This window comes from Drosophila mojavensis, unplaced genomic scaffold (assembly GCF_018153725.1).
Source record: "Drosophila mojavensis isolate 15081-1352.22 unplaced genomic scaffold, ASM1815372v1 contig_74, whole genome shotgun sequence".
Taxonomy (NCBI): Eukaryota; Metazoa; Arthropoda; class Insecta; order Diptera; family Drosophilidae; genus Drosophila; species Drosophila mojavensis.
Genome location: NW_025318899.1, coordinates 6,678,039 through 6,702,719, shown reverse-complemented (window position 1 = coordinate 6,702,719; position 24,681 = coordinate 6,678,039). Strand labels below are relative to the sequence as shown.

The 24,681-nt window shown below is 46.6% G+C and overlaps 3 protein-coding genes across 12 annotated transcripts; all 3 read right to left on the bottom strand.

Annotated features, from left to right (window-relative positions):
- Positions 1-30: 30 nt before the first annotated feature.
- On the bottom strand, positions 31-12,285 carry LOC6581621 (cadherin-23). 2 transcript variants are annotated; one of them, XM_044009727.1, is made up of 9 exons: positions 11,999-12,285; positions 10,942-11,231; positions 5,797-6,161; positions 4,206-5,697; positions 3,884-4,145; positions 2,204-3,821; positions 1,843-2,145; positions 647-1,788; positions 31-583 (listed from the first exon to the last, which is right to left on the bottom strand). In XM_044009727.1, the coding sequence occupies exons 2-9, from the start codon at positions 11,114-11,116 to the stop codon at positions 457-459; spliced, it is 5,484 nt and encodes a 1,827-aa protein (XP_043865662.1). In that variant the 5' UTR covers positions 11,117-11,231; positions 11,999-12,285; the 3' UTR covers positions 31-456. The 2 variants fall into 2 exon arrangements, with proteins under 2 accessions (XP_043865662.1, XP_043865663.1); XM_044009728.1 differs by having other exon boundaries at positions 12,054-12,285.
- A 693-nt stretch (positions 12,286-12,978) lies between these two features.
- LOC6581620 (putative uncharacterized protein DDB_G0271606) lies at positions 12,979-16,177 on the bottom strand. Its single transcript, XM_032731338.2, has 2 exons — positions 15,409-16,177; positions 12,979-15,353 (listed from the first exon to the last, which is right to left on the bottom strand). Exons 1-2 carry the CDS (start codon positions 15,709-15,711, stop codon positions 13,014-13,016), a joined length of 2,643 nt encoding a protein of 880 aa, XP_032587229.1. The 5' UTR covers positions 15,712-16,177; the 3' UTR covers positions 12,979-13,013.
- Positions 16,178-16,548: 371 nt separating this feature from the next.
- On the bottom strand, positions 16,549-21,853 carry LOC6581619 (extensin). Of its 9 annotated transcripts, none has more exons than XM_044009732.1 (4): positions 21,629-21,853; positions 18,864-18,932; positions 17,671-18,797; positions 16,549-17,628 (listed from the first exon to the last, which is right to left on the bottom strand). In XM_044009732.1, the coding sequence occupies exons 1-4, from the start codon at positions 21,629-21,631 to the stop codon at positions 16,998-17,000; spliced, it is 1,830 nt and encodes a 609-aa protein (XP_043865667.1). In that variant the 5' UTR covers positions 21,632-21,853; the 3' UTR covers positions 16,549-16,997. The 9 variants fall into 9 exon arrangements, with proteins under 9 accessions (XP_043865667.1, XP_043865674.1, XP_043865668.1 ...); XM_044009739.1 differs by having other exon boundaries at positions 16,549-17,370; positions 17,908-18,797; XM_044009733.1 differs by having other exon boundaries at positions 16,549-17,907; positions 17,950-18,797.
- Between the last annotated feature and the right edge of the window lie 2,828 nt (positions 21,854-24,681).

Sequence of the window (24,681 nt, the reverse complement as noted above, 5' to 3'; positions counted from 1 at the left end):
ACGCATTTGCCAGAGAATAAAGATAAGATATAATTTTACATATATATATGTCATTTATTTAATATTATTTATTTCAGGCGCTGCATAAATCTCTTCAGCAGATGACACACATAAAATTAAAATGACTTTCGATTCGCTTTTGCTAGTTTATAAGAGAACTTAAGTCTAAAAGTTTCGTTGTCGACGAGTTTATACAGTAGTTAATATTACACAGATGTACTCTATATACTCTATACATAGTCGTATATTATGTACATACTAGATCACATGCATAGTGTGCTTATGCTTATGCTTATGTATGGACTGTTTGGGACCCGCTCTGCCCAAGCCGCCCTGAGCTCTACCTATATATCATATGGTCAGGCGTGGCTTGGATCTCGAGTCTTGAGCACTAATTTACTAGAATTGAGTAGTTCAGTATTGCCGGCGGCTGGCCGTGCAGAATATGAGTGGGGGCTACAAGGGTCCATAGATGGGCTCCGAGTAGAGCACGGCGGGCATTGAGTAGCTATACGAGGTGGGCGTATGCTCTGTGGGCGTGCGCAGACTTGCCTGCAGACTGCGTTTGCTATAGCGCTTGAATCTGTGAAAGAAAATATATATTGAATGGATGCACTCCCTCCCTCTCTTTCTCTCTCACACTCACTTCTTTCTCAGGCAACAGGCGGTGCAGAGCGAGACCAGCGCCGCGATGCCTATGAGCGCCGCCAGTATGACCAGCCAGGCGCCCGCCGACATTAGCAGATTGCCAAAGAGAGCCGCCGTGTGGGTGCGTCGCACCGAGCAGGACTCCAGATCGCTCACGCCGTACGCCGCATAGATGTCGATGAGCTCGTGTCGCAGCTCCTTGGAGTTCATCAGCTTCTGCATTTCGCTCAGCGACAATGCGGCGCCGTTGCGGAACATCTGGAAGCACGAACTGGTCGCCGTAAAGTCCAGGCTCATGTCCGCGCGCGTGAACACCTGCGTGTCCAGCACGTGCAGCTCCAGGCCCAGCGGCTTCAGCTTCTTCTGCAGCTGCTCCTGGAAGGGTCGTATGTTGTGCTGAATCTCGTTCGGCGGCCGTGCGAAGACAAACTTCAGCAGCGACTTGTCCCGTATGACGAACACTTTGATGTTGCTGTACGTCTGCCGCTTGGCCTTCGCCGAGTTGTTGGCGCAGATGCGCATCTGGAAATAGCCGTCCACGTAGTCGGCAAAGGAGCCGCCCGTGCGCAGCTCACCCGTCCGGTTGTTGAGCGTGAACAGCGTTTGCAGGTTGCCCGTGGCCAGTTTCCGGCTGCGCTTGTAGAACTGCGGCACGAACGTCACGTTCTTGATGGAGAGCGCGATGGGCGCTGCCTCGGCATCCGCGTCGGTGGCACGCAGCGTGGTAATCACCGTGTCGATGGGCACATTGATGCGTATGCCCACCGTGGAGTCGGGATTCTCGAACTTGGGCAGATTGTCATCAAGGTCGAGAATCCGCACGGTGATGCGCAGATGCGAGGGATCCTGCCGGTCGTAGGCATCGCCTATATACTTGTACGCCGGTTCGCCCAGCTTCAGGCACTTGATAGTCAGCGTAAAGGACTCCACCAGCTCGCGATCAATGGGCTGACTGGTCTTCAATATGGCCAGGCTGTTGTTATCCCGCTCGATGGTGAAGAGCTGCTCGTTGTTGCCCTCGATGATGGCATAGTCAATCGCCGCATTCTCGCCAATGTCCTCGTCAATGGCACTGAAGTTGCCCACAATTGTGCCCGCCGGCTGCTCCTCGGCCACGGACATGGGTATCGGTCCCGCATCCTGTTGGGAGTTGACTTTTAGCTAGAGAAATTTAACGGATATTTCGTAACTCACAATCTCTCTGGCAAATCGGGGCACATGATCGTCCATGTCGAGCACCTCGATCTTCAGTATGCGCGTCACCGACTGCTTGGGCTGTCCATTGTCGCTGACCTCCAGCAGCACCTTGTACATGGACTTCTCTTCGCGATCCAGCTCCTCTCGTGTGGTTATCAGGCCCGTGTGCGTGTCTATGGCAAAGGACTCAGCGTCGGGCGTATCGGGCAATATGCGGTAGGTGATGGTGCCGGAGGGCGTGCTGTCATCATCCGGATCCGAGGCAATCACCTGAAAGACCGGAGCACCGACTGCCGCATTCTGGCGGAAGATGCGAAATTAGTTCAATCTCTCTTCAAGTAATCTCAGCTCCACTTACCTCTGTCACATTTGCCATTTGACCCACTCGAGGCGCCACAAAGAATGGCACACCATCGTTGGCGCTCACATCGCCAATAAATATGCGCACCTCGGCATCTGTGGACAGGCTGGACTGCTTGGGCACCTGACTGCCATTGTCCTGGGCGCGCACGATCAGCACATAGGCCTCGGCGCGGCCCTTGCCCGTCAGGTTGCGGCGTGTGGTCAACAGTCCGCTCTGGGCATTCACGCTGAACAGTCCATTGGCATCGCCTTCATTGACCAGCTCGTAGCGCACCTCGCCGCCAGGTCCTTCGTCCGCATCGGTGGCTTCCAGCTGCAGGACAGTCTCCATCTTGAGAGCATTCTCCGGTATGACGGCACTGTAAACCTTCTTGGTAAACTCGGGTGCATTGTCATTCACGTCCAGCACATCGATCAGCAGCTCCACAACGCTTTGCTTGGCATCAGTGGGCTTGCCCGGCGAGTCCTCCGCCTTCACTTGCAGGCGAATGGAGGGCGTGCGCTCTCGATCGATGGTTTGATTGCGAGCCACAATGATCTGTCCGGTTAGGTTGTTGATCTCGAAGAGCATTGCGTGCTCGCCCTGCAGCGAGTAGATGATCTTGTGATAGCCCAAACGTTCATCGCGCGCATTGAGGGCGGCATCCTTGTCCTGCGCCCTCACCTGCAGCACCGGCTCCGGGTGGCCCTTGTTCTCAATGATGGTGGCATGGTAGGAGCTCTGATCGAAGATCGGACTATTGTCGTTCACATTCTCGACTGTGATGTTCACCCGGCTGATGGTGCTGCGCTGACGATCGGCGCTGTTCGCACGCACCTGCAGCTCGAAGTCTGCGCTGCCCGACTCCGCCAGCGCCTCGTAGTCCAAGCGCTTCTTCAGAATCACCTCGCCTGTGCGCTCCGAGATGTGGAAGTACTCCAGCTCCTTGGGTGTTACTAGCTCAAAGCTGGTTATGGGCTGCTCGGTAACCGGATCCTCGGCTTGCAGTATGAATAGCGCGCTGTCTATGGGCATTTCCTCTTTGATCTTGACATTGACGACGGGGCGGGAGCTACTCCAGCCCGGATTCTTGAACACAGGATCCTTGTCCTTGAAGGACTGCACATAAACCGTCACCTCAGTGGTGTCCACCTGCTTCTCCGGATCCACCTCAGCGTTCAGGTCTCGCACAGCCACCGTGAAGATGATGATGGCTGCCACATCGTGTCTCAGCGTGCTGTTCACAAAGATCTCGCCGCTATGCTTGTCCACCCGGAAGGCCTCCTGCACGGGATAATTGCTGCGATTGGCTATGCTCACGCCCGCCTTGGTGGTGGCTTGAACCGGTCCCTGGAGACTGTACTCCAGCCGCGAATTGAGATCCTTATCGATAGCCTTAACACGCAGCACGCTCTCGCCAACGACTGTGCGCTCGGAGACATAGGCGGCATAGCTGTTCTGCTCGAACTTGGGCTTCTCATCATTGATGTCCTTCACATTCACGTAGACCGTTGTGGTGGCCGTTTCCGGTATGGGCGTGCCAGAGTCCACGGCATTCACAATGATCTCAAAGCTATTCATGTTCAAATCGCGATCGATGCGCGCTTGAGGCGACACTGTGATCTGGCCGGAGCTGAGAGTATGAGAGATGAGCATGAGATCTGGGATTAAGTTTAGTTTTAGACTTGGACTTACAACTCATTGATCTGGAAGTTGTCGTTGGCGCCCACAATGCGATATCGGAGCAGGCTGTCCAGGCCGTCCGGATCGTGTGCAGAGACTGTCGTCACATTGTAGCCTGGAGCAGCGTTCTCTGGTATGGACACGCGATAGCTGGGCGGGCCAATCACTGGCAGGTTCTCGACATTCTGGAAGTGACCCTTGAAAATGGGTCGCTGATTGCCGGAGATGCCGACGCGTATCAGAACACGTGTGGTATTAGTGAGTGGGGGAATGCCTTGAAATAAGTAGGTTATATAGAGATATAGTTATTCGCCTCATGGTTCTCAAAACCTACCAAAATCTGTGGCAGACACGACCAGCTCGTATTCGCCACGCTCCGTGTCCATGGATCTGGCTGCCTTCTGCAGCGTTATTTCGCCCGTGTCTGGCTCAATGCGGAACACATTGCCAGCTATGCTGTTCTCCGAGACAATGGCGTACTTCACTCTGCCGTTTCCCTGGCTGGGTCCGTCTGCGTCGTGGGCGCGCACAAAGAACTGCGGCTCGAAGATGGAGGCGCCCTCTCGGATCGTGCGGCTGTACTCGTTGCTCTCGAAGCTCGGATGATTGTCGTTGACATCGAGCACGTCCACATAGAGATTGGCATTCGATTCGCGACCGCCGCCGTCGACAGCGACCACGGTCAGGCTATAGGTGCTTTGCTTCTCATAGTCCAGGGCTCGGAGCAGATAGATGCCCCCGGTCTCTGGATCAATGTAGAAGTTGTCGGCGCCAAAGCCCTTGAGCACATACTGCACGTGACCAAACTGGGCTGAATCGGCATCGGTGGCATTCACAATGCCCACCAGGGAGTCGCTCGTCAGATTCTCGGGAGCTGTGAAGCGATACGTCTGCTGGCGAAACACGGGCGCATTATCGTTGGCATCCAGCAGGTGGACCTCCACGCGAGCCTTTGCCTGCTCCACGCCGTGGGTCGTGGCCACCAAGTCGAACTCGAATTTGCGCTGCGCGGGATTGTCATAGTCCAGCTGGCTGGCATCGAGCACTTTGACCACGACAGGTGTTCGGCCCTGCCCTTCTGTGGGCGATACGGCGAATACGCCAGCTGCCTTGGAGATGTCCTGCAGCTTGAGCTGATAGCGGCTGTTCTCGCCCATGTCACGATCATCCACGAATATGGAGAGGCCCGGCAGAGGCATCCCATTCGCCAGGTTCTCGGCAATCGAAATGTTGAAGTGCGAGGCACTGAACTCTGGCCGGTGATCGTCCACGTCGGTCACAACGATGGTCACTCGAGTCACCGAGAACTCGGCGGGTATGGCGCCGTCTATGAGCTCGGTCGCTCTTATGGAGAAGACATAGACGCCGCCATTCTGCAGTATATCGGGATTCTCGCGATCCAGTGGCTCGCTTGTGGTCTGCAGTATAGCCGTGCCCTCTTTGGCATCGCCAAAGGGCACCAGCTCGAAGTGCCCGAAGGGCTCGTCCTCCAGCGAGAGGAAGATATCCCTTGGTATGCCCACATCGCCGTCGATTGCCTTCACGGTTAATATGCTCACGCCGGCGGGCGTATTCTCGGCCACAGTGGCGGAGTAGGGGGCATTGGTGAAGACGGGCGCCTGATCCTGCACATCGATGACATTTATGGAAACAGTGGCGAATGAGGTGAGGCGGTTCTCTATGGCACTATCCGAGGCCGAGATCGACATGATGTACGAGGGACGGCTTTCGAAATCTAGAGCTTGTTTTAGAGCAACCCTCGCGGTAAAGTTGCCATTGCTCAGCTTGACAGCGCGCACCTCAAAGATGTCGCAAATGTCGTTCTCCTGGCAGAGGGAATCGAGAGAGAGGGAGAGAGAGAGGGAGAGAGAGAGAGGGAGAGAGAGAGTTAGGGTAGAGCCAAGTCTACTTTAGATCTGACCTACCTGCACACACTTGATCTGCACCTCCGCATTCAGTCCGTCATCACGATCCACAACTATGATCGGTGGCTCCACGGTCAGCTCAGAGCCCACGGGCAGGGACTCGCTCACGCTGGCCGTATAGGGACGACCGAGGAATGTGGGCTGGTTGTCGTTGTAGTCGCGCACCGGAATCTCCCGGCGCTGGGACACCGTGTTCGGCTCTGTGCCATAGACGCCCTCGTCGGTGATGCTGATGATCACCTCAACGGTATCTTGGGTCTCGCGGTCCAGTTCCTGGCGCAGCCGCACCACGCCCGTCTCCCGATCCACCGAGAAAACTGGCCCAGATATGCTGTACTTAAGTCGTCCACCCTCCGGGTCGATGCCTTCAAATGTGTAACAAAGTAGTTAAAGTCAGTTAGGCGGCGGGGCTAGGCGTGTGGGTACTCGTGTGAGGCATTGCAGTAGTAAAAGCTGTTTGTCGACTTCCCATTTTGCTCGACACGCTCACTGCTTTAATTACAACATCTGACACTCTGGGCCGGGGTTATGCTTAAGCGTGTGAAAAATGCTAATTAGGTTCCCACAGCCTGCTCCATTCGAGTTTTGCAGTTTAGTTGGGCGTGGAAATGGAGCTAAGCTATGCAACTAAGTCTGGGAGTTGGGTCAACTGAACTGAATATGGGACTTACTACAAACAGCTCTACTTTGGCCAGTTTCTCTTTCGCTTTTGCCTCTCTGCCTATTTTTTGAGAGATTTCTCAAATGCAGGAAACTAAAACGCAGCTTGGGGGCAAACACGAAAAAAAAAAAACATTAGAAATTCTTTTCAATGAAGTGGCTGGGGCCAACAGAAAGAAAACAAATGATCCCAGCAGAGCAGAGCAACCGAAAGACAAACCATAATAAACCCCATGGCAGTCTGGAAAACTACTTTTTTTTGGCACACACAGCAGACGACAGACGACAGACGATAGAGGACAGACGGCCGATGGCTTTTCAGGTTTTCAAGTTTGCTTTAACCATTTTGAAAACGGGCCGAGGAAGAGAGGGAGAGAGGGACAGAGGGACAGACGGCGACCGACAATTGCAGCACAGCCACAAAGCGGGAAGCAAACAACACGTTCTCTATACAGCATACTACTCTCTACTCGACACACACCCAACAACTTACCAATTGCGGTCGCCAACCCGAATCTTTTTCATTGCCTCAAGTCGCATTCTCCACTGTTGCCCCTGCCTCTGCTCCCTTCCCCCTCCCTCTCTCCCATTGGCGCGTGAGTGCCCACTTTTAATGTACATAATCATTTTTCTAGTTTTTCTTTTTCGGGTCTTACACATATTTTCATGTGATTTCTCATATACACGAGTTGCGTATGGCTTGGTGCTGGAATTTGGTATATCAAACGATTGTTGTTGCAGCCACATATGGCATCTGGTTGGGGGGGGGGCAACAATAGCAAAAAACAAACTGGGAAGGCCTAACAGAGCTCAGTAATAGCAACAATTATCCAAGTTTTTCAATGTTGAAAAATATTTGGACTTTTCTACTTTTCACTTGATGTTTTGCCTTTCTTCTTCGTCTCTGCTTTTTTGCCTTATGACACGCAGCATGTGTGTCCGAGTTGTTGCAAGTGGGAGAGTCGCGACTGGGTCTAAGCAATTTCTGTGATTTCATGCTCTGCGAAGCGTATTTGTTAATATTTTGCTATTTATTAGACACACAGCAAAAAAAAAAAAAAAAAAAAAGAAGGCGAAAACGAAAAGAAAGAAACGCCCGCATTGTATTACACGTTTTTGAGCAATTATTCATTTGGTGTTTGTTTTGGGTTTTACTTTTCTGTTTTGTGTGTTTGGAGTCAAAATAATTACAGCACGCCATTTGCTTAATTATGTTGTTTATATTTTTAACTTCATTTAATTTAATAATTGCGCATAGAAAGTAAAATTGTTTATGGCCAAATATCATGCAAGTTAGGAAACTTTTATTGCGGCTTGAAAGATATATTTTAGGGGTATATTTTGCTGGCAAAAATAATTTATATATTGGCTGATTAAGCTTTTAGATTAATATTTGAATATAAATTTAATACTAAATATGGTATAGTTTGTGGTAGAGAAGCAGAAAGGCTTTAATAGGTAAAGATCGAAATGAGAATATGTGGGGTGAGAAAATTTCTACTATTGCAATTTAATTGACGGATTAGACAAGACAATTGAAATGAATAAAAACTTAAAAAAATATATATAAAATGTTTGTCCATATAAAATGTAGTGTCTCATCAATGATTACTTTTCTTGCCTTCCATTGATAGCTTAGCAAACATTTTCGAGTAATTGGATTATTAAATGCTTTCAACTTTACTTCAATCCTAATGGCTCAAAGAGGAATAAAACATATATTAAAATAATGTATATATTTTAGATATTTTAATGTGAAACTAATTGATGTTTGGACACTGGCCACGCCTTCTTTTGCGCTTATCAAGTGGTTACAGCTTAACAACCGTAGCAAGGCCATCAAGAGTGGCGCCTGCTAATAAGACCCATAAAAATGTCCAATGTTGATATAAAGAACGAATAAAGACAATTTAAATAAATTTAAATAAATGTTTCCTAATGTTTATATATAAACATACTAAAGCTAAACAACAATGCTTGGTTCCAAAAAATGTAAACACATAAATCAAATCAAAGCTCAAACAAAAATGCTAGTTCTTGATAAAAGCGATGGGTTTACTTGAGGAAAACTCGATATATGTAAATATATACAAACATACATATATTCATATGTGTTAAGCACGACCCTGAGCCGCAGTCTTTTGTCCCATTTTCATTTATTGATTAGCCGCTATTATCGCTTGATTTGTCCACTGACCAATTTGCATGTAAAACAGCCAAAGCCAAGGGGAGAGCTGTAACATGTTTGTTTGTTTACCGCATATACGGCCGATGGCCGATGCATATACGGCAGCCAGTTGGTCCAGCCGATTGGCCTATTGGCAGCGAGCCGTGTGATGCAAGAAATGTTGGTTTTTCTGATGATTGCCTGTCGAAAATTGCAATCACAAATTATGCAGCTGATAGAGCCAAGTCGAGTCGAGTCGATTGGGGTCTTGGCTGCTTCCTGGCTCACAGTTTAGACAGTGTTTTGTATGCCTGCCAATTTTTCAATTTGTGTGTGTGTGTATAGACATTTATGTGTGTGTGTTTGTGTGTGAATTTATGGCACTCTTAATTTCAAACGCAGCGCGCTGCAAATTGTTGGCCTAAACGTGTTTTTTTTTTTTTTTTTTTGACGACGTTTATCTCACGGATGCAGCTTGCAAAACTAACTGGCTGGGCGACCGCTCACCCAGCCACAACACACACACACGCACACACATGTGAACAAGTCAATGAGCACTCGGCTGAGTATCAACTCCCAAGTTAATGCAAATACTTGATTGCATTTTGAACCTTTAAGTTGAATTGTGAGCTCTTCATTGAAGCGCAGATGCATTTGATATATGTACATAAAATATGCAGATACAAGATACATTTATAAATAAGTTACATGAAAGTCGTCTGCCTTGGTGTCTGGCCCACTGCTGCTGCCGCTGCTGCTGCTGCTGTTGCGTTGGGCGCATCAAATTACAGGCCGCAGCCATAACTGGGCTAAGGTGTCAACGGGGCATTATTTTGTGGAGCAGGTGGAGCAAAAACAAAAGCTCACACTCGAAAGCGGCACGAAGATGCAACCGATGCAATCTCAGGCAGCTATTGTTGTTGTATAAGCCAAGCAGCTGTTGCAGCTGCCACGAGCCTAGCCCAGCCCAGCGCAGCAGAGCCAGCTCCTTGGCCATTGCGAAAGTCTGAGATTACGACATTTGCAATAAAACAACAACAACAACAACAACAGTTGGAACTTTCAATTGATTGGCTGCACTTAGCAAAGTAATAGTGTCGCCAGATTCTATGCGGATAAAAGTGAGCGCGTGGCCAATATCAATAATGGCCAACATTTGCATCTAATGCAGACTTGGCCACACGCCAGATTCCCATAATAATTGGCATCGTTATCGACGCGATTGCCTTGCTATCGCGACTGCTACGCACAGACGTGTTCAAATGCATTTCCGCCTGTGTCTATCTCACAGATACAAAAGACACACACATACAGACAGACAGAGATACATGTGTATGTAGCTGCTGGCATTGTTTTTGGGGTTCTGGCTACACGAGTGCAAGTTGATTACCGGAATGCAATGCCAGGCATGCAAGACATACGTATTATCATTTTGACATTACTTAGCGCTTATCGCAACATGCAATGAACATGTCGAGGCACACTTCAGCGAGCGAGCAAACAAAATGAAACTATGAACAAGACGCATAAATAAATGGGAAAAAAATTAATACTCTGCACAAGGTTGGCCAAAAGTAGGTGGCGTTGCGGCGAGCCAAGCGCTTAATATTTCAATTATGGTCATATAGACAATGTCCCCCGCCGACCCGCTTCTCGAGTCGCGAAATGAAAGTCAGCAAAGGCAATTCGAGACTTCGAGCACACAAAAGTCAAATTACAACAAAAATATAATTAAACTATCAAATGACCAGGCCAAAAGCGCAATACAATTATGATGTATGTGTGTATGTATGTCTGTGTATACACACACATAAATATATATGTATATAGAGACTATATAGAGAGACTCGGCGAGTTTTAGGCCAAAAAACATTGTCTTAAAATTAATTTAGTGTTTTTGTGAAAGGTTTTGGCCGTACATAATGTGAGAATTGGGGCTATTGTTGCTGCTTGTATACCCTGTATGCAATGTAAATGGTTGAAGCGGGGTATATTGACTATGAAAATATATGAGTCACTAAAAGAGCTTGGTAAATATTCTATAAATAAATGAATGAAGCTGGATCTGTGATATACCCTCTTACAGTTAAAGCTAGGGTATCATACAACTATTATACCTTACATAGAAAAATTGCCAGAGAAGCACTGCTCTGGTTAGCTCTATCATAGTCTCTTCGCAGCTAAGTTATCTTGACCCATAGAAGTTGTTACAGGGTATCTCTTAGTCTAACACACACTGTAAACACCACTGTCTGTTTATTATGAAACATGGGTTTGTCCACTGGCTGACCTCAGTGCACAATGCAGCCACGACTTACCTTTCAGTTGATAGACGGGGCTGCCCACTGGCGTGTGCTCCGACAGGCTGAAGCGGGACATGTCGCCCGAGCTGGGCACAAAGTGCGGCGGATGATTCAGCAGCTGTGCCCCGGCCAGGCAGCCGCAGCCACAGAGCAGCAGCAGCGGCAGACACATTAGCGACGGCAGCAACATGTTGCCGTTGCTAATTCCAATGCCGTTAACTATAGATATCCGTTAGCTTGGCAGTATTTCGATTGTATTTATTTAAGTGTTTAGCACATCTAGCACAATATTCACTGTCGAATTTCTTTTAAGAGAGAGAGAGAGAGAGAGAGGGAGAGTGGGAGAGTGTGAGATAGAGCTAGAGACAAGTTTATGTTAAGCACAGCTAAAATCGAAAAACAATTCATAAACTCATTCAATGTTAGCCGCCCATCCGCCCATTCGACCTTGGCTATGGCTGCAATGCAACGGCAGCAATTGCTGCAGATGCACAGATTTGTGCTCGCTCAGCGGAAAACCGTGCGCTGAACTTGTAATACTGCAGAGTTGTAAAACAGAAACAAAAACAAAAACAAATATTTGACCAATTCTAGAAAAGAAATTCGATTCAGCTGCCAATTTCACTTTATGCGCATGTGAAAAGTGGCACATGATGATGATGAGGCGACTGCTGATGATGCTCCAATCATTTGGCGCTGAGACGCTTAACGATTGGCTTTCTTTCGCAGCTGGAGAATGAGGAATGAGGAATGAGGCACACAGCATGGGGAAGTCAAAGAAAGCAAGCTAACACACACGCACACACACACGCACACATACATGCATACACCGAAATGTGCAAAAAGGCAGCTCAAATAAATAAGCGCAGAATACAGAACTGGTTGCTCTCTGCGCTGGCGTAGCGTGCAGATACATAAGTATCTACAAGATACAGACATATACATAGACCGCTGGTCAGTTGGTGTTTGGGCAAAAAAAGAAAAACAACAAAAAGAACTAAAATGGAAATGGCCAGGAAGCAGCGCATAAAACATAATACTGCGGATGCCTAGGGTCTTGCTCTCAACTCACATTGCCTCTCTATCTCTGTCTCTGTCTTTCACTTAATTAGCTTAACCGCTATTACACTTATTAAATGATTATTTCACTTTTATTCACGCGCAAAAAAACCAACAACGATCGACTATGACGCCAGGCACAAAACTCGATTCTCGTTCCGAATATATATTTTGTTGCTTTACTTTTTGCGCTTGTTTTTTTTTTTGTCGTTGGTTTTCTTTTTTTTTGCCGACTGTTTCCGACGAATTTTTAAACCGCAGCAACGTCTTAACGACGCGACGCTCGCTCACCTTCTGTCGATCTGGCCGTCTTACCTGTTGAGCCAATGCTGCTACTCGCGTTCTTTGCTGGCCAACGGCGTGCGTGATTCGGCCAAACAGTGGTAAATACTGGTTTCGTGCCTGTCGCCGGTTTTGTTTTGATACACATTTCGCGCATGCGCAAAACGAGTGGCAATGAAATATGCGCCAGTGTGTACACACTCGGCGTGGAAATTTTACGTAGTTCATTTTCTGCGGCAGCCTTAAAATATGTTACACATTTTTGTTATTCAATGCGAAATTTAAAGAGGTAATCAAATTTATGACAGTTATGAGAGCCTAGGTCCAATGTAGAAAATATTAGGAATCCAGTTGGAAAATTGGAAGAAAAATGAAATTTAAAAAATTGAAAAAAATAGCAGCAAAATTTTAGCCTAAATCTAAATCAAAAAGGTGAATAATTCTCCAATTCTAAAGCAAGCCAAGTTCCACTTCAAGGTAAAGGGACTCTCAATTAGTCCAGTTCACATAAGGAAATCGTAAAGTGAATGGATCTTTCCTATTCTAAAGAATTGTCTCTATGATTTTCCGTTTTCCCATAAGCAGGTTTCCTTCTTTCTCTCTCTCTGTCTCTCTCCCTTTCTCTTTCTCCCTCAAAAATTAGACTTTTCAAAATCAAACACTCACATTGATACAAACACTAAAAATATTTAATGTATTTATTATATGCATATTGTTATATAGATAAGTCCTACAACTAGAACGATTTAGAGCGCATCATCCACCTGGAACTGTATCAGATCCTCAACGGGAAAGCGAAAGAGCGAAGCGGTTTGTGCCTCAGCAGCCAGTTGATCGATGTGGGGATTCTTGTGATAGCGAATATGTTCGCCTTGAACGCTGTAACGTCCTCCATGATTGGAGGACAGAGCTGGGTGGCCGGTGAATGCAGCAGGTTGCGGTAATTGGGGCGGCTGCGGCACCTCGGCTGCGACAATGGGATGCTCAAAGTCAATGAGCGAGAGATTGTCGCTGCGTGAAATCGGTTGATTTACAGGTTGTTGTTGTTGTTGTTGAGTGTGGTTCTGCTGCTGCTGCTGTTGTTGCTGCTGCAGCTGTTGCTGTTGTTGCTGTTGCTGCTGCTGCTGTTGCTGTTGCTGTTGCTGTTGCTGTTGCTGCTGCTGTTGCTGTTGTTGCTGTTGCTGCTGCTGCTGCTGTTGTTGCTGCTTTTGCTGCTGTGACTGTGTGGCAGACACCTGTCGCGGCTCGACGGGACTCGGTGGCTTGGGTAGTGGCTGCTCCCGGTCGCTGGCGCTGAAAGTATTGCGCTGCAAGCCCGAAAAGTTGTGATTGTAAAAGGGATTGGTGGAGGCGCGCACCGCTGGCGAAGTCTTCTGCTTGGGAAAGACATTCAGATGCAGCATTATCTGATTGCTGCTGCTCTCCACGGCTCCACTATTGGCATTGCCGTTGCTGCTGCTCACGGCTGGGCCATAGACGCAGTCATCGTTCTGCTGGGACTGCGGCGCATACTTGCCGGACTGGTAGACTGCCTGCTGCTGGCTGTAGCGTATGGACTGATCGGGAAAGATCATCGGCAGGTGGCTGGGCGGCTGCGTGGGGAACTTGAAGGGCGTCTGGTACAGACTCTGCTGCAGCTGCGGCTGCGCATAGATGGAGCCAGGCGAGGAAGCCAGCGCACCGGCAGTGGGCACTGCGTAGTCGCTCGGATAGGGACTGCGCAGCACGGACGTGGGCCTAGAGGGTGGCAGCACCGGGTAGATGTCCAGGTTCACCTTGAAGGGAATGCGCTTGTGCTGCGGCTGGCGCGTCGCATTCAGCGCTATGATGGGCGGAAAGCTCTGCAGAAAGGGATCGACCAAGAAATGTTGCTGGCTGCCGTGCTCCAGCAGCATGTTGTTGTAGTTGCTCTGCTCCTGCTGCTGCTGCTTCTGTTTCTTGTGCTTCTTCTTGGAGCTGGGCTTGCTAACGGGCGCCTGCTGCAGGGCCAGCAAATTGATGTCCTGTGGCGAGCGCGGCTTATATGGATACAGCTGCTCGATGGCTACGCGCTGATGTGGCGCACCTGGGTACAGGGGCATCGGCACGCCCATGGGAAACATGGGCAGCGGAATGGTGAACTGCATCTGCTTCTTGCTGCGCTTGCCCCGAAAGAAGTTGGCAATGCCACTGGACTTGAGGTTCTTGTAGCTGCCCGCAATGTGCAGCCCGGTGGGCATCATGACCAGGCCGGGCATCTTGCTGGGCAGCGGATTGTTGATGTGCATGTTGTGCAAGATGTCCTGGATGTTGTTCAGGCGCTCCGCCTCGCCCTTCTTGAACTGCTCCGGCAGCGGACCGTCGAAGGGAAAGTGAAACGGCTTCGGCTTGTAATCATCGCGCATAGCCAGCGTGCCTGGCGTCTCGGAGTATTGGCGCCGCAGCAACGCCGCCGCCGATGAGGGCGGCCGCTGCGTGGAGAGGCGCGGTGGGCGGGGCAGCTGATCGCGCAAAAGATCACGCAGCGGCGTCATGGTGACGGCTCGCTTAGGCAGCCGCTCATACAGATGATTATCGCCAGCGTCGCCATCATCAGGCGTTGCGTGCTGCAGCCCGTTCCCGTTGCCGTTGCCGCCGCTGCTGCTGACGCCTGGCGGCTGGGGTCGTCTCGCTTTCGTGCGCCATGTTCCGTAAATGGGCGCAACATCGTCGGCACGCTCCAATAAGTAGGCAGTTTCGCCAGCACCACCACCAACACCACCACCACCAACACCTGTGCCACTCTCCACCTCCAGATCCTCCACATCGTTGGCGTGCAGGTGGAGCTGCTGTTGCATTTGCTGCAGATGCAGCTGCATCTGCTGCTGCTGCAGACGATATTGCTGCTGCTGCTCGTGCTGCAATTGCTGCAACTTGGCACGCATCTTCTCAATGTTTAAACGTTCCGCCTCTTGACTCGAGTTGTCGTCACTTTCAGTACTGGGCGTTGTCTCCGACAGCGTCTGGCCCTCAATCTGGTTGAGTAACTGCTGCTGCTGCTGCTGTTGCTGCTGCTGCTGTTGATATAAGGCTGCTGTTGATGCGACCTTGACGACCATAAGAGACATCTGTAAAATGGAAAGTTTTATTCGCCCTGCACTGATCTAATAGCACTCGTCTCACAATTGTGTACACATAGAGCAGGCCCATAGTCCGTGGCCAGCGGCCGCTATTAGCCTTTTGCTTTGCGCCGCCTTTGGCAGGATGTGGATCCCGCAGCGATTTATCGTGTAAGTCGGGCTCCGGCTGCACTCTTGGCTTTATAAACATTTTTTCACAGTAAAAATTGTTGATATCGGTATCTGTTGGCGCACCGGACGCGACTTCCTCATCGCGAATCGCAAAGACGACTGCTTGCAGCTGCGGCCAAGCAGCCCCTAAAAAACTTGCGGCTGCACTTAAGCAGCTAATTAGAAAGTTTAACATACGAAAGCAAAATAATAGACAAATAAATTAATTGCCTAAATGATTTCGTGCGCCCGATCTCGGCGTGGAAAAGAAAATGAGATACTTCAAAGGCAGACACCATGAACAGCACAAGATCGCGCCGAGCCATGCACGCGATAAAGAATCCAAAGCGAGAAACAATTGCTTAGCCGAAGTGCCTAAAACTCTGCTCAATTGAGTGCAAAGTCAAGCTGAATAAAGTAATTATCGAATTTAAATAGTTTTAAGGCTAATTAAACAACATTTGACACTAGCCCAAAAGTTGATATTTCGACAGATGAACTGAAATTCTTGATGGAATAAATTTACTTGAATATTTATATAACATAGATAAAAGAGATCAACTTCCATCTAAAACTTCTGAAATACTGTAAGACCTTATCATATCACTACTAACATCATTATACTAATCATCATTATATACATCAGCATGCATAGCTAAGATCATATCATGTCAGCGTTAACTACCTTATACGACATGCATTATATATTTGATCATGCATTCCTATATATGATCATCATAATCATAATCATCGTGCAATGCTCATCATGCATCTAAATTTCGAGTCACGTCTTATTCATCACATCCAATACAAACCTTTCGATAAAGTCATACGATCCACTCTTTTGAAGTTTCAACCTCACGCGAGTTTTATCTGCTCTTAGCATAACTTTAGAAAACAAAAACTTAATATTAATAATAATAATAATAATAATAGCAAGTCCTGAAAACACTTCCCGTTGTCCAATTGAATATGCATTGAAACCACATTTCATAAACCCAGAGTTGGTTGAGTCTTTACAAATGATTATAAATGGTGTTTGTTTTCATTTTATTTGAACATAGAGCTAAATAGTCTTGAGACGGGAGACATAAAACATAGCAAGAGCGTATTATAGTACATATTTAAGAAGTTTACAAAAAGTTAGATACATATACAGTGATCCCTAATTGTATGAGTATGCGATTCATTAATTCATAAAAACAAACAAGTTGAATTCTTGCTGACGCTTCAGTGGTATCGCAATTTGGAGCACCCTCATGAAACGCTGTAAAAATCTTTTCGACTGCATTGACTAGATGTATCTAGCCCTATAGATATGGTTGGCATTTGCATTGCTAGATATATTTAGAGAGCATCAGTTATTGCTTCCCCTCCCTCAGACAATAATATTTCAATTAAAATGAAATGAAATGTCACCCATCTGCCTTTCGAGCGTCGTTGAATTCATCGACGGCTATAACTGTGCTGCTGTACGGGTGCTTAAAAGTCAAAGGGTATGCTGGGTTTGGGATAGTCGTAGCCCACGTGCTTGGTCGGCTTCGGTGTTGTCACAATAGTCCTGGTGGTCCTAGGGGTCGTTATCCTCTGGGTGGTAATTATTATTGGAGTCGTACGGGTTGGCGGAGGTGTTACTCTACGGGTGGTCGATGGAGGCAAGTACGTGGTTGGTGGACGGGTGATTGGTGGACGAGTGGTAGTCGCACGGGTTGGCGGAGGTGTTGGCTTACGGGTGGTAATAATTACTGGGGGTTGGGGTTTGTTTGTAGGAGGCAAATAGGTTGGTCCTACAGTACTGGGTGTGGGCCTACGGGTAATCGGTGTGGTTATTACCCTACGGGTAGTCGTTGTTGGCCTACGGGTAGTCGTTGTTGTCCTACGGGTAGTTGAGGGAGGCAAGTACGTGGTTGGTGGGCGGGTGACTGGTGGACGAGTGGTAGTAATCACTGGAGGCCTAGTCGCACGGGTTGGCGGAGGTGTTGGCCTACGGGTGGTGATAATTACTGGGGGCTGGGGTTTGTTTGTAGGAGGCAAATAGGTTGGTCCTACAGTACTGGGTGGGGGTCTACGGGTAATCGGTGTGGTTATTACCCTACGGGTAGTCGTTGTTGGCCTACGGGTAGTCGTTGTTGGCCTAGGGGTAGTCGTTGTTGTCCTACGGGTAGTTGAGGGAGGCAAGTACGTGGTTGGTGGGCGGGTGACTGGTGGACGAGTGGTAGTAATCACTGGAGGCCTAGTCGCACGGGTTGGCGGAGGTGTTGGCCTACGGGTGGTAATAATTACTGGGGGTTGGGGTTTGTTTGTAGGAGGCAAGTAGGTTGGTCCTACAGTACTGGGTGGGGGTCTACGGGTAATCGGTGTGGTTATTACCCTACGGGTAGTCGTTGTTGGCCTACGGGTAGTCGTTGTTGGCCTAGGGGTAGTCGTTGTTGTCCTACGGGTAGTTGAGGGAGGCAAGTACGTGGTTGGTGGGCGGGTGACTGGTGGACGAGTGGTAGTAATCACTGGAGGCCTAGTCGCACGAGTTGGCGGAGGTGTTGGCTTACGGGTGGTAATAATTACTGGGGGCTGGGGTTTATTTGTAGGAGGCAAGTAGGTTGGTCCTACAGTACTGGGTGGGGGCCTACGGGTAACCGGCGTGGTTATTACCCTACGGGTAGTCGTTGTTGGCCTACGGGTAGTTGAGGGAGGCAAGTACGTAGTTGGTGGACGGGTGACTGGTGGACGAGTGGTAGTAATCACTGGAGGCCTAGTCGCACGGGTTGGCGGAGGTGTTGGCCTACGGGTGGTGATAATTACTGGGGGCCTCGTCGTCACAGGTGGCTGTGGCCTATTTGTAGGAGGCAAGTAGGTTGGTGCCGGAGTAGTGCGAATCGGAGGCCTGGTAGTTGGTGGTTGAGTTGGTGGGCGAGTTGGTGGGCGAGTTGGTGGTTGAGTTGGTGGGCGAGTTGGTGGGCGAGTAGTCACTGGAGGCTGAGGCCTGTTCGTGGGTGGCAAATAGGTTGGAGGTGGAGGAGTACGAATGGGAGGCCTGGTGGTTGGTGGTAGAGTTGGTCGGCGAGTAGTCACTGGAGGCTGAGGCCTATTCGTGGGTGGCAAATAGGTTGGAGGTGGAGGAGTACGAATGGGAGGCCTGGTGGTTGGTGGTAGAGTTGGTCGAGGCGTAGTGGTCACTGGTGGCTGTGGCCTATATGTCACAGGTGGCACAGTGGTGCGCGGCGGCAAAACAAATGGCACATCTGGTACAGGATAGGAGTATCCCTCTACAGCGCGAACCTTACGCTGAAATTCATCAATTATTCTATGAATGATCTGTACTGTATTTTGGTTAGATGTCCATGTACTTACCACATGCGTGTCAGCCGATGCGGTGGCAAAAGCCACAGCGCAGAGCCCCAAGACAAAAAGTGCACTTCTCTGTGGGAGAACGAAACAGAAATAAATCGAGTTAGTACGGATGGCTAAAGAAGATGTTCAAACGAAGCTGTTTGGCTGTTAGCTTGCCACAATCGCTGACACCTGAGCTAAGTACCTTATCGAATTATTGTCTAATACTTGGTGCTAAAGTGGTTTGCTCTAGGTCTAAATGCAAGGCAACATTGTTAAAGCATAGACAGCAACGTTTAACGGCACAAAAGTCGTTTGTTAAAGTTCAGACGTTGTCTGCCATTTGCATATAACAACAACAACAGCAACAACAACAACAACAAATAACTGGCAATTACAATAAAGATGTTAGCGTGTAGAGTGTTGAGTCGAAGGCATTCAACTTTGACATCATCTCTAGGTCACGGTAGCGATCCGAAACCTAGCCAAACTCGATTGTGCTCTCAAATCTCTGATCCACAAACCAATTAAAACCACGAAAATCACAATGAAAAGCAAAACGACAAAATACAGGTGAAATAATTAATTGACTTTGGAGACAAGATGTCTGACCACAAAACAAACAAAAAATTAATAAATGAATAAAATAAAATCAGCATAGATTAAACCTTCTTCCGTGGCTGTCAACGAATCTAATGTCTTATAATTTGCATATTATCCGATCTGGGCAAGGTCGTCAACGGAGAACGTTAACGAAAGTGGCTAAATGGCTATGACTGCAATTAATTTGCGGACATCTCAAAATCACTGACAATTTCTTGATAACTAATGTACGTGCGGTTACCATCTACAGAAATAGCTAATTATGCTATAAACCAGCTGCGCCAGTCAGCCAACAAAAATTCTGGCTGACTAGTTTTTTTTTGCTTTTTTTTTTTTTTTTTGTCAGAGACTACGCGATTATATAACAATAATCTGCGACCCGCCATTAATAAAGTGAGAAAAGCTGAAGTCGTCGCTAAAACCAAATTAGCATACGCACTAATCATTGATCGACGCCATAAAACTGAGGCCATATGCCCAAATTCCTATAACAAAAGAATCTTTTCTATACATACATATATAATATAAATAAATATATGTAAATTCGTAGGTATTCTAGTCGAAAGTTTGAGTTATCGTCAGATCTTTAAAAAGACAGCAACCACACACAATTCATAGCATATTGAAATGTAAATGAATTTTAAAATTTGGTTGTTAATGAACTTGAAATTTAATCGAGATAGTCTAAACTCGTTTTATATTCAATTGCTTGAATCGTGTAGATGCTGAACATGGAGCTTAGTTAACACCTCGAAGCTGGAAAGTGAAACAATATCAAAGAAACATCCGCTTCCAGTTTTTTTTTTTTTTTTTTTTTTTTTTTTTTGGATTACCTCATAAAAAGCCTAATGAAGTGATGTTAACTCTGATATTAAGAACTTAAAGACCTATTAGTCTTATAGACTTTGAAAAAAAAGGTTTGCTTTAGCCAGACGTACTGAGTCCTTATGTCATATTAGTTCTTCTTCATTTGGTTTTTCATTTGACTGTAATTTAATATGCTAATTTATGGTTAATTAATTTGTTTTACAACCGATCTGACCTTGCGTTCATATCGGAAACGTCAATGACGACGCTCATTTAGGTCAAGCCATCAACGAAAGTGAGCGAATGCTACACGTTTCCATTAATGAAGACTTTTCGGATGATTTATGTAAAGTGGCTTAGGTGATTTTCAAATTGGAAAAACACGAACCACTTCTGATTGATTTGAAAATTAAATGAAAAGTTAAATAATCTTGAGCAGAAACAAAAAAAAAGGATAAAGTTAATATTTTTACCCGTCTAGATATAAATTGGATTTAAATATAAAATTCTTGAATATTTTTTTTTGCCTTGATTTATTTTTTACTCCATGAGCACTAATTGCTCTTCAATATATCATCTTTATGATTTTTAAGCCTCTTTAATCTGCCTTTGGCACTTTCAATCGCGTCTTTGATCTTTTGCCGTACAACTGATTGTTGCAATCGAAAGACTTAGGCAACGAACTTGATGCAGTTAATGAACCGATCGACGTTGATCATCTCTCAATGGCACAGCCAAGAATTCTACATCGAGCTATAACTAAAGGCAACATTTAATGGTCATTTGCCTAAATATGCCAATTCAAATGTCAATCCATGAAATGTATGGATAATTTGCAAACGATGCAAACGAGTTTTCATCTCATTCACTGCGTTGACATAGAAGCCCTGGCTAAAACGATGCCAGCCAGAGCTTCTGCTGCCAACTGAAACTCATGTTAATGATTAAAGACGCAATTGCTGACAGCTGAGCTAGCCTGGCAGAATGCCACACGGTGCAGACCACGTTCACGTTGCTCTATCCACGTGGGCGCAATGGGCGTATGCGTAATGTGGCTAAAGATATTGCCGTTCGCTCACTAGCACTGGCACAATGTGGCCCAACCGGACGTGTAATTACGATTAAATACATAAACTCTAAATGTCACTTGGATCGTAAGATAAACAGAGCTCTGCACCTGCTCTGCCTTGTTATACATACAAATTTATATAGAGTATATATACAGTATATAGCAAAGGCAAAGTACGAATAATTGATTTTTGTGGTTCGTCCGATTGTCTTTTCTTTCTTCTTGCTTTTAGCAACACTTCTTTTTGAACACTTTTTATCACGATTGTCTTTTATTTCCAATACAGATTGGAACAAGGTTTAGTTACCATATTGAGCACTTTTAACTGCAACGGACGGCAGCCAGAAAACGTTTATATATATTTTTTATACAGAGAATATATATCCCGACAGTTTATTGTGTTTCGTGTATAATCCTTGAATGTGTCGATCGTATCAAAATTCAATGGTCAATTGAATTTTGGATCGATGCTGAGCAAAAAAATTGCCTCAACTTCTGGGTCGACTCTGGGCTAGCAACTAAAGCATCAAAACTTGTGGATTCTCTACTTATATATACTCGGGGCGTCAGATCCAACGCTGTCGCAGTTGCTGCTGCCGCTTCTGCTGCTGCTGCGGCGACGACGACGACGACGACGACCTGGGCGACAGCTGTTAACACTCGCAACGAGTGAAGATGCTGCCAACAAAGACGCTGACGCCAACAACTGACCAACCCGTTGCCAGTTTTCGGCCAGGTATTCGATCGCGAGTCTCAGTCGCTCGGCAGCTGCGCAGCCGCTGTGGCGAGCGCTGCTCTTGATGCTATTGTTGTTGCCTTTCAACAGTCGCATAACATAACTGAACGCACTAAAACAAAATAATCATAGTTTATTAAATTTTAAAATATGCAAATCAATAAAAATAGAAAAAATCACAGCAGCAACATCAGCAGCGTCATCAGCACCTGAGACAATGCCTACAAATTTTGTTGATTTTTATATTGACTTTTCTATTTAGCTACTTTTATTTGTGCAAATATATTAGAAGACTATTGACTGGGTCTAAGCCCAGACCAATTCCTCAGCTTGAACTCTTTTTTTTTTCTTCATCTCTATTTTGATTTAAGTTTCTTTAGTCTTTTTTTTCTGGCTGTTGTTGTTGGTGCTCGCTTTGAGTAATTTGAACGCCCCTGGATAATGTGGTCGCCGTGTGTTAAACATATTGTCATGCCAAGTCTAATTTGTAAACGAGATTAACATTCGAAGACGAAGATGTTGTAATTTTGGCAATCGCTTTCAAGGCTTGAATCGATGCGAAGCAATGGGCAAATAGCTATTTAGTTGAGTTGCAAATGAAATTAGCTGCCGCTGCTGCTGCTGCTGCTGCTGCTGCTGCTGATGCATTCCATGCAGGCGTTGTCTAAGTGCAAACATGGCCAGGCATGGCTCGCAGAGATTACAGCTGTTTGTGGCTGAGATTAGGCCTAAAGCAACAGAGATGAAGATGAACCGGTTGCTGATGCTGGCGATGATGCTGGTGCTGGTGCTGCTGGTGCGTATGGCGGGTCAGTCGTGTCGTCCAACTTTGGAATTGAGCTCTGAATGTTAAGGTAGGCGCACACACAGACGCTGCAGCCCCAATAACCAAATGACCTTTAAACGCAAAATGAAAAAAACATAAAAAACAACAACAACAACATGAGCACACACACACGCTCGACAATCGCCCGTACACTTTTAGTTTTTCAATAAAAACAAAAAAGATGCAACCAGATGGAGATGGAGATGCAGAGATGCAGAGATGCGAATGCGAGATATGCGAGTGCCAGAGCCAGTGCAACTGAAGCCATTGGCGCATCATTTTTGCGCGTCCGAGCGGCTGACAGCAGCAGTCGAAGCAGCAGCAGCAACAGCAGCAGCCAAACGGGTTTCCAATTCTCTTCTTTTTTTTTGTTCATTATTATTTTAAGCTGCATTTATTAATTTGTGATGCCCAAAACATGCTCAAGCGGCAGTCACGCCAAAGTGTCGTTAAAACGGCTCCGAGCTGAACCATTTTGGCTGCTGCCCACGCGACAACAGCAACAAAAAGACACTCGAGGCCCATCAAAAGCTGAAACTGATGCTCATCGAGCTGACGACGGCTTTGCATATTTCAAATATTTGTCGCTTGTCGCGTATCTAGATCACTTTTTCATGAATGAAGTGCTAAACGGGACAACAATTGGCGTTTGATCTGTGTGTGGACAAGTGAATAAATACACTTGTCGACAGCCAGCGAGAGCAGATACAGATTTAAGCAAAAAGCAATCATAGAGAGCGACTGCAATTTGCTAATACACAAAATATTCTTCAGATCTGGTTCTGTGCCACACTGAACAAAAATTGATTGAGTTAAGGAAGATTAATGAATGCTAAAATGAGGCAGAACTAAAGGAAATCTGGAGGAAGTGCGAAGAAGCAGAGAATATGATTCTACTCTGTTAAAAGAGAAAAGGTTCAAAGAAAAAGGTAGGATCAGAGGAAACAGTCTAGAATGATCCCAAGAGGGAAGAGGGAAAATTTGGAGATATAAGAAACAGAAAACAAAAGTATACACTCAGAAAAAAAAGTGTGAAAGTAGAGGGGAGAAAGCCCAGCAGGAAAACTCAGGTGGGCAGACACAAGGGAACGTGAGAAGAGGGAAGAAGGAAGTGGGATGAGAAAAGAGGGAAGGCAAAAAAAAAGTAAGCGGGAAGAGAGTTGAGAGAAGAGAGAACGGAGAAGAGCGGAGGCAAGAAAAAGAACAGAAAAGAGAAGAGGAAAATATTCTGACGGAGAGATAAAAGAAAACGGAAAAAAAGGAAAGAGAGAAGGGTAAAGCTAGAAGAGGAGAGAAAAACGCATATTGAAGAGAAAAGAAAACTAAAGAATGAGGCAAATGCTGAGTAAGAAGTGATCAGGGAAGATGAAGGTAAGCAGCTGAAAGACAGATGAGATAAGACGGAAAGCCAAAGAGAGAAGAGGGGGAAAAGAACCAAGAAAAACGAGAGAAGCTAACTACGAGTCAAACGACAGCTTTTGCATTTTCAATGATGTGTTTAAAAGCTAAAAATAGTTTGCGTTTTCGTTCTTCCGTCTGCAAATTGATTTGCAAATAGCCATGCTATGCAGCTATTTAGCTATTTGTCAATAGTTTCGTAGCCAGAAATTCTCTCAGTGTACGCGCTGCTAGTTCGAATGACATTATTAAAAGCTGTTTATATCTATCTGCTAAAGTGGCTATCAGCGATGTGTGTTAGCAGTCATAATTGCGTGCTGCACAGTGAGTGCTATGCAATGGCAGGGGCCATCAAATGCTCCTAAATGAGGCAGACTCGTAAACAGTTTGGCTTTAGGAA

Coding starts and splice junctions, on each gene's coding strand:
- LOC6581620 (XM_032731338.2), bottom strand. CDS start 15,711: ATGTTAAACTTTCTAATTAGCTGCTTAAGTGCAGCCGCAAGTTTTTTA. Junction 15,354..15,408: donor TGCTCTATGTGTACACAATT/GTGAGACGAGTG, acceptor TCCATTTTACAG/ATGTCTCTTATGGTCGTCAA.
- LOC6581619 (XM_015161946.3), bottom strand. Junction 18,798..18,863: donor CATCGGCTGACACGCATGTG/GTAAGTACATGG, acceptor GATGAATTTCAG/CGTAAGGTTCGCGCTGTAGA.
- LOC6581621 (XM_044009727.1), bottom strand. CDS start 11,116: ATGTTGCTGCCGTCGCTAATGTGTCTGCCGCTGCTGCTGCTCTGTGGC. Junction 5,698..5,796: donor TGCAGATCAAGTGTGTGCAG/GTAGGTCAGATC, acceptor TCCCTCTGCCAG/GAGAACGACATTTGCGACAT. Junction 4,146..4,205: donor CGTGTCTGCCACAGATTTTG/GTAGGTTTTGAG, acceptor ACTTATTTCAAG/GCATTCCCCCACTCACTAAT.